Source organism: Solanum dulcamara, chromosome 12 (genome assembly GCF_947179165.1).
Source record: "Solanum dulcamara chromosome 12, daSolDulc1.2, whole genome shotgun sequence".
Classification (NCBI taxonomy): domain Eukaryota; kingdom Viridiplantae; phylum Streptophyta; class Magnoliopsida; order Solanales; family Solanaceae; genus Solanum; species Solanum dulcamara.
This window is the reverse complement of record NC_077248.1, coordinates 66236330-66245564: the sequence shown is the minus strand read 5'-3', so window position 1 is coordinate 66245564 and position 9235 is coordinate 66236330. Positions and strand designations below refer to the sequence as shown.

The window sequence follows — 9235 nt, the reverse complement described above, 5'->3', positions numbered from 1 at the left end:
GGCTTAGACTAATGAATCCATGAAAGCCCTTAAAATTAAAGTTAAAGAAATGAATGAAGTTGACAGAATTCTACCTGACAAGTAGTATCCCTGGCCAACGTAGGGGGTTATGTTAGATTCCATGTAATATCTCGCATGGTCTTAAATGTCAGTTATGGTCATTTTTCCACAAAATGAATGTTTTGAAGGATATCTATATGATTGATTATTCATGCATTGCACTATGTTTCATATTACATAAATGTTTTAATGTTTCCTCAATGTTCATGCATGCTTACATACTTAGTACATTCAAAGTACTAATGCATACTCTTTTGCCTACGTGATATCACCATGTAGGGACCGATGTTCCTCCTCGTTCTCCTGTACGTGGCTAGTTGAGATTTCGTTTGAAAACTATTTTTGGTAAGTTCCCATGTTCCGGGAATAATACTCCTTTATCTTTCTACCTTATGATATGTTGAGATCTTTAGACACTTACTATGACATTTCTTTCTATTATGATTGAGGGTGAGTTAGAGATTTATCTTAACCCCGTTAAATCTAAAAGTTAGAGGTATTGTTAGACATATGTAAGTTGAAGATTTACTATTATGATTTCTGCTTGTTTATTTATTGTCATTACCTATGAAAGGCTTAAAGAATGCTAAGAGGCTTGTTTGAGGTACTTTCGGATTCCTCATTCGCCATGTCACGTCTAGGTCCTAGGCTTGGATCGTGACAAACGATAATTACAGATAATTGTCTATAATAAGTGAAATTAATTAATTACTTTAAAAATAAATAAAAATGACTTGTTTTAGCAGGAAATATTATACTAATTATATAATGTAAAAATTGTATAGACTGGATTTACGATAATAACAATAATATATTCAGTGTAATTTTATAAGTGAGGTTTAAGGAAGGTGATGTGTATGCAGCTGTATCTCTAACTTGTGAAGATAGATATGTTGTTTTCGATAGATTCTCGAACTAAGTAACGTATATCAAAAATAAATATGAAAATGAAACTTCTCGGTGGAGATGTACAAAGACTGAAAATAATGGGGAAGAAAATCAATAGCAACAAACAATTATAATATGATAATCAAAACATATAAAATAACAGACAATATTATTTTCCGCTTTCTCTAATTTTAAGAAACAACATATAATAATCAAATTGGAGAAATAAAATAGTAGAAGAGTATGTAATAAAACAAATATGCCGTTCGATTATCCACTATTGTCCTTCAAATATAATTCTCGATTTCTATATCTTCTTATCTAAAGTTATATACCTGATAAACTACCAGAGATATCATGTGATTGACGTGGACTGAATCTTGGATGCATAAAGTGCAGCCAAAATAATGTTTAAAACTCAAAAAAGTTAGAGCAAAAAGGAAAATATTATTGATGAATATACACTTGTTGCTGACTAATTATTTACCTACTCTCTTATTTTTTATTTTTTAAAAAGTGGAACATATGAAGCTTCCAAGATTAGTATATATCCTTATGTTTTATGAGGCAAAATCATGTTGTAAGATTCATAAAAATATTTTACACTTATTGAGTGTTAAATAAAGCTTTTAACTCACTTTTATTTTTCGTAAAAAGAGAAATCTGAAAAGAATCACCAAAATCACTTTCTCACTATCGATTCAATTTAAATAATTTTTAAACTTCTTTTATTATTATACTGAAGTTTTTAGGAGCGATTCAATAAAATTAATGATTAAAGTTATATATTGTTCTTTAATTTTAGATTTGCACAAATAGATATTTTAATTATATAAAATTAAGCAAATAAATATATACGTTTTATGTGGCATAATACATATAAAATGCCATATAAAATATCGTATAGAATGAAAATTGTCACGTAAAATGTAAGATAAATTATATGTATTTGTTTAATTCTATATAAATTTAAATATCTATTTATATATATTTAAAATTAAAGGATTTAAATATTAAATAAAATCAAATTAAAAAAACTTCTAAAAGTCTTAAAAAAGAGTACATCAAACAACAAAATTGTCCTTCCCACTTCCCACCACTTCCCACCCACAAACAACCAAAAAGGACCCCCTCAAACGTGCTTGTACTCTACTACTACATTATCAACACCCCTCACCCTCGCATCCCCACAACATTACCTAACGTGTCATCCCCTGCTTTTATAAATCAGCACAGTTGCACTCTCACAATGACAAAATTCTTCAAAATCCCCTCTTATTTTGTATCTCCCTTTTCCATTTGATTCATTTTTTTCAAGAAAAAAATTGTATCTTTCTTGCATGGCAGCTCGTATTTTAGCTCATGAGGTAGCTGACCTATGCCTTGGGAAGCCACCGCTTAGGTCTCTTTCTGTTTCTGCAACAGTTGGTGAAGCTTTAGCTTCTCTCAAATCTTGTGAAGAAAATTGCATAAGTGTTTGGGATTGTGACCATTTCAAGAATGTTGATTGCATCTGTGTTGGGAATATTTGTATGGTTGATATAATATGTTTTCTTTGTAAAAAAGAGAATGTTAATTCTCCATCTTTGGCTCTGAAATCACCTGTTACTGATTTGTTACCTAAAGGTTCTGTTCTTGTTAGGCATGTTCAACCATTTACAAGGTAAAAAGATTGAATCTTTTTTGTGTTGTTGTGAAATGGGGTTCTGCCATTGTGTCAAATTCTTGTACTTTGCTTAGTTTTCTTATGTGGGGTTCTTTCAATTGATCTTGTTTAATTCTTAGCTTCATTTTTTGTGTTGAGTTTCTCCCTCTACAAGGTAAAAAGATTGAGTCTTTTGTGTTGTTGTGAAATGGGGTTCTTCCATTGTGTCAAATTCTTGAATTTTGCTTAGTTTTCTTATGTGAGGTTCTATCAATTGATCTTGTTTGGCTTTTAGCTTCATTTGTTTTCTTGAGTTTCTCCTTCTACAAGGTAAAAAGATTGAGTCTTTCCTTTATCTTCTATTGCTTTGTAGAATGGTGGATTGTTGGGAGTGTCTTCCATTGTGTCAAATTCTTGAATTTTGCTTATTTTTCTTATGTGGGGTTCTTTCAATTGTTCTTGTTTGGCTTTTAGTTTCATTTCTTCTCTTGAATTTCTCCATCTACAAGTTAAAAAAATTGAGTCTTTTTATCTTCCATTGCTTTGTAGAATGGTATGGTGTTGTTAATCTTCATAAAGGTTTTATCTTTTGGAGATGTATCAAATTCTTATGTGGGGTTCTTCCATTTGTTCTTGTTTGATTTTTAGCTTCACTTACTCTCTTGAATTTGAAGATTATGTGTAAGGGATTCAAAGATCCAATAATTTGTACTTTGGCTTTTAGAATTGAGCATCAAAATTTCCCCTTTTTATTTTGTTATCTTCATAAAAGGTTAAATCTTTGGAGATAATTGTCAAAGTCTTTTTCCTTTCCTTATGTGGGGTACTTTCTATTGTTGTTTCTTTGACTCTTAGCTTCATTTACTCTCTTGAATTTCTCCACCTCAGATATCAATTTGAAGAGTCTGGGTGTTGAGGAATCAAAGATCCAAAGAATTTGTAAGTAATGGAAGTATCTCTCATTGTGTCAAATTCTTGAATTTCATTCCTTCTATGTAGGGTTCTTTTTATTGTTCTTGTTTGACCATTTTTGTAGTAGAATTCAAGAATTTGTAATTAATTTCTAGAATCTTATATCAAGATTTCCCTATTTACCTACTTTTCTTGATATTATGTATTGGTTTGTGAACTCTTCCCTTTTCTTTAATATGTCACACATTTCCAAAATTCTTGCTGGATTGTTGGTTTTAGGGAGATTAGCTTTCAAAATTGATAAATACCACATTTCTCAATTTGGTATCCTAATTAGCGAATGATTGCATTTCTTCACATTCCATTAATTGATTTCTGTATTTGTTTTTGTCCTTTTGTAGCTTACTAGAAGCCATTGATCTCATCCTACAAGGAGCTCAAAATCTTGTGGTTCCTATAGAGACCAGATTTAGTGGCAGCTCAAGAAGGAAATTGCTGCAGAAATCTTCATCAACAAAGAGTTGTACTCTCCACAATGGCCGCGAATTCTGTTGGCTAACTCAAGAAGATGTCATTAGATATTTCTTGAGCTCAATTGGGTTCTTTTCACCCCTTCCAACAGCTTCAATCGGCGCCCTTGGCATCATTAGCACGGAGTTTTTATCCATCGGGTATCACTCGAGTGCATCATTGGCCACTGAGGCCATTTCTCAATCCCTCGTGGATCAGACATCCGTGGCGATTGTGGATGAGGATGGCATCCTGATAGGGGAGATCTCTCCTTTCACACTCGCTTGCTGTGGTGAGACGGTGGCTGCAGCCATCACGACCCTCACAGCTGGGGAACTCCTGGCCTACATTGATTGTGGAGGGCCACCGGAGGACATCGTGAGGGTCGTGAAGGAGAGGTTGAAAGAAAGGAATCTCGAAGGAATGTTGGAGGAATTCGAGATTGATCCCTCGGATATCTCCTCCAATTCATCGTTGTCCGATGAAGAATTGCCTTCCCCGACCTCCTCGAGGTCATCAGGGGGAAGGTACAATAAGTCTAGTAGCTATTCCGCGAGGATGGTTAGGAGGGCAGAGGCGATCGTGTGTTATCCGGGAAGCTCCCTCGTGGCCGTGATGGTTCAAGCGATCGCGCATCGTGTCAACTATGTGTGGGTGATTGAAGAGGATTGCAGTGTTGTGGGCATTGTGACATTTGCTAACATGTTGGAAGTTTTTAGAGATCAATTGGAGTCAATGATGTTGGGACATTTTGATTAATAGTTCTTCATAAATCTTTTCATAATGATGAGGCAGTATGATCTTGTGAATATGAGAATGTACTTCTCTTTTATTTTACTACCTTTTTTTTTGGCCACTTCTTTTTGAGCTTTGTGTTCTTTGTAACTTTGTAAATCTTGGTACTTTTTTGTTTGATTTCACTATTTTACTATCAATCTTCTGTTTTAGGAATATAAAAGTATTGTTTTTTGAGCTTTGTATTCATTGTAACTTTGTAAAATCTTGGTACTCTTTTGGTTGATTTCACTATTTTTGTATCACTCTTCTGTTTTTAGGAATATTAAAGTATTTGCTTTTTGTGCTATGTATTCGTTAGGTATAGAAAGAGCAAGAGATGTGGAAATGTTGCAATAAACAAAGGTCTCAATTAAGGAACCGCACATCAGCATATCTTTGGGGGTGGGGGCAATCTTAATGTCTCTGTCTATTATTAGGACAAATAAGTACTTCCTCCACTTGGTTTGCCTGATTTTTTATTTTATTTAAGTAAGTAAAAAAAATTGGATCTATTAATCTTAATTTAAAAGTATGTAGAGTATATTAAAATATGTAAAATATATTTAAATGTTTTTAAATTTTGTGATTTCAAAGTTTTGCCTGAGAATTTTTTTTAAAAAAAAATTAGAAAAAAATAGGAAGACAAATAAATTAAAATAAAGGGAATATCTCTTTTAATCATTTGATATTAGAACTCATTAAGGTTATTAAAGAAGAATAACTTACTGGTTCAATTTATCCCCAATCAGGATTTCTTATTGAAGAATTAACTTAAATAATCGTTCATTTAATTGTTTAAATTAAAAAATAATCAAAGAATGTATAATATATGTATAAATTACGTTTAATATGTGTATAACAATGTGTAATTTATATATACTAATTAAAAAAAATAAACAGTGAATTCGACTAACTATTTATATAAAGATCCTTTTCGGATTTTCAAGTCTAGAACTTGAAATCTTTGACTAAGATTTTAATTAAGAGTGTAGTGATTTTGTCGTCCATCCCACCAAATCCTTTGATAATGGACAAGTAAGAATAAAATAATAAGTTAAACACATTTTTAGGAAGTTAATCAATTATATAGTGCAAGTAGGAATTTCTTAATTGAGCATTTTTCTACATTGAAAGGGAAATGTTTACATTATTCAATTCTTGTGAAGAGATCTAGAAAGTGAAAAGTGCATGATTATTGTGGTATCTTTCAATGTCATTAACATCCCTATCACTTATTAGTTTACATTAAGAAAGAAAGCAACTTTCTTGATTAATCTTGAGATTGTCTCTTCAAAAATACTTTGAACTTCCAATTCTATAGACAATTATGGGGTAGCAAATTGCACCTATTTAATTATTTATGTTTATGTGCCAAAGTTGCAAAATATACAAGTCAAGTTTAATATATAATCAACCATAAAAGTTATTTCTATTTAGACACTCAAATTAAGTTATGTTCCAATTGAACACTTCAACTCTTAATACAATGTTCCAACTAGACACTTTCGATTCAAATTTTGAAAAAAAATTTATGCATATTTTCATTCATCTATTAGATAGTTAAGTTGACCACAAGATATATCATCTCCTTTAATTATATACATAACTCCAAGTAGAAAATGTTTAAGGCTTTACGGTTTGTTGAGACAAATGCATATAATTAAGAATATGACATATTTTATGTGATTGAATGAGAACATATGCAAAACAATAATTTTATAATTGAATAAAAAAGGTCTAATTAAAATACTTTATTGAAAATTAAAGTGTTCAATTGAAATGAAACTTAATTTAAATGTCTGAAAAATGTACTCCCACAAATTTAAGAGGCCTGTTATGTATTAAGCCATTTAAGTCAAATTCCACCAGAGATAGATTTGATATATTGACACTTTTTTTTCTTTTTTCTTTTGAAAGTTTTGGTGCATCTTTATATGGACCCACAGATCCAACACATCATTGTTATGTAATTTAGTACATTACTTTTCTATTTTAAATATTAGTCCTTTTATTTAAAAAACTTATCTCAAATATTTAATCGTTTGGAAGAAAAAATGTACAAGTCTACTGTTAAACTTAAACGTGGACTTACTAAATCACCATGCACCACTATGTCACCAAACAAAAACTAGTACCATAACAATATTTCCACAAAAAATTTAAGTAGGGTATGGAGAGAGTAGAGTGTACGCAGATTTTATCACTATTTCGTGGAGTTAGAGGTTGTTTTCGAAAGACTCTCTGCTTAAGTGCATCAAATTTAAGCAAAAGAAGGAGAGAATAATGAAGAAAGCATCACTGTCAATAAAAAAACTTGTGTAAAATCTATAAGCTAGAAATACTAATAACAACAAAATAGTGCAATAATTGAAACATACTAAACGACATATGGAAGAAACTACAAAAGTACAACTAATACTAGGACAAACACAAACATGGCTAAACCTATGCACATCAAGACAACACTGCACCCCTACTAATCTTCTACCCTGATATGCGACCTTCATTTCTTCCTATTTAGAGTCATGTCGTCGGTAATATGAAGTTGTTCCATGTTATGTCTAATACTTTTTTCTGATACTTTTTCGACCTACCTCTACCCCTCCGCGTACCCCCTACAACCAGCCTCTCGCGCATCCTCACTAGGGCGTCAGCAGCTCCTCTGCACATGCCCAAACAAAAACTAATATCAAATCAAAATCATAACTTCAGGTCAAAGAAGTGTTTAATTAATACATAAAATTATGATTATGTTGATTTAATTAGTCTTGAAATATTTCTCTCCTCAAAAACATTAAAATCTATAATTTTGAAAATATAATAGGTTGAATGCTAAAAGTTTTAAAAATTAAACCTATTATAAAATTTAAGGGCCACACAAGTGGAATTAGGGATTTGCCAGTGTTCGGTACCACGAGCTGTTCATAGTATTTAGGGATTGCACAAGCGAAATTAGGCGATTTTGCCATTTATTCGTGTGTGATAGCCCATGAATATTTTTGGTGAACTGGCTTCAAGTGGATTTTTCTTAGAAACCATTATGGCACCCTTCGTAGATATTCAAGGGATCAGTATGTGCGGCCTCAGCACGATCCAAAGTGCATATATAGTATTTAGGGGTCGCACAAGCGGAATTAAGCGATTTCGCCATTTTTTGTATTTGTTAACCCATGAATATTTTTGGTGAACTGATTTTCGATGGATTTTCTCGAAAATCGTTATGGGCTCCGTAGGTACCTGGGGATCAATATGTGTGACCTCAGCACGATTCACAGCGTGTTCATAACATTTAGGGGCGCACAAGCATAATTAGGTAATTTTGTCATTTTTTTCGTGTGTTAGCCCATGAATATTTTTGGTGAACTGGCTTTCGATTGATTTTTCTCAAAAACTATTATAGAACCCTTCGTAGGTACCCGGGTGATCACTAGATGTGGCCTCGGCACGATCAACGATTCATTCATAGAATTTAGGGGACGCACAAGCGGAATTAGGCGATTTCGCCAGTTTTTTGTGTGTGTTAGCCTATGAATATTTTTATTGAACTGGCTTTCGGTGGATTTTTTTCGGAAACCATTATGGGATCATATGTAGGTACTTCGGGGATCAGTACGTGTGGCCTCAGCATGGTCCATGATGCATTTATAGCATTTAGGGATCGCATAAGCGGAATTAGGCGATTTCGTCATTTTTTCTTGTGTGTTAGCCCATGGATATTTTTGGTGATCTGGATTACGATGGATTTTTCTAAGAAGTCATTATGGAACCCTCCGTAGATAACCAAGGGATTAGTACATGCTGCCTCTGCACGACTCACGGTGCGTTCATAGTATTTAGGGGCCCCACAAGTGGAATTAGGCGATTTTGCCATTTTTTCATGTGTATTAGCCCATAAATATTTTTGGTGAACTGGGTTTCGATGAATTTTTCTCGAAAACCATTATGGAACCCTCCACAAGTAACTGAGGGATCAGTACGTGCGACCTCGGCATGATCCACAGTGCGTTCATAGAATTTAGGGGCCACACAAGCGGAATAAGGCGATTTCGCCATTTTTTGGTATTTGTTAGCCCATGAATATTTTTGATAAACTAGCTTATGGTAGATTTTTCTCAAAAACCGTTATGGTACCCATCGTAAGTACTCGAGGATAATAACAGTTACTGGCATCGACATGATCCACAGCGCATTCATAGAATTTGGGGGCCGTACAAGTGGAATTATGCGATTTTGCCATTTTTTCGTATGTGTTAGCCTATGAATATTTTTAGTGAACTGGATTTTGATATATTTTTCTCGAAAACCACTATAGTACCCTCCATAGGTATCCGAAGGATTAGTATAAGCAACCTTTGCACAACCCACAACACTTTCATAGCATTTAGGGGCCGTACAAGCGTAATTAGGCAATTTCGCCATTATTTTGTGTGTTACCTTATGGAT

At 33.1% G+C, this 9235-nt stretch overlaps 1 protein-coding gene across 2 annotated transcripts; it reads left to right on the top strand.

Annotated features, from left to right (window-relative positions):
• Nucleotides 1–2056: 2056 nt before the first annotated feature.
• LOC129876529 (CBS domain-containing protein CBSX5-like) lies at nucleotides 2057–4824 on the top strand. 2 transcript variants are annotated; one of them, XM_055951983.1, is made up of 2 exons: nucleotides 2057–2611; nucleotides 3907–4824. In XM_055951983.1, exons 1-2 carry the CDS (start codon nucleotides 2289–2291, stop codon nucleotides 4772–4774), a joined length of 1191 nt encoding a protein of 396 aa, XP_055807958.1. In that variant the 5' UTR covers nucleotides 2057–2288; the 3' UTR covers nucleotides 4775–4824. The 2 variants fall into 2 exon arrangements, with proteins under 2 accessions (XP_055807958.1, XP_055807959.1); XM_055951984.1 differs by having other exon boundaries at nucleotides 2060–2350.
• Nucleotides 4825–9235: the final 4411 nt, after the last annotated feature.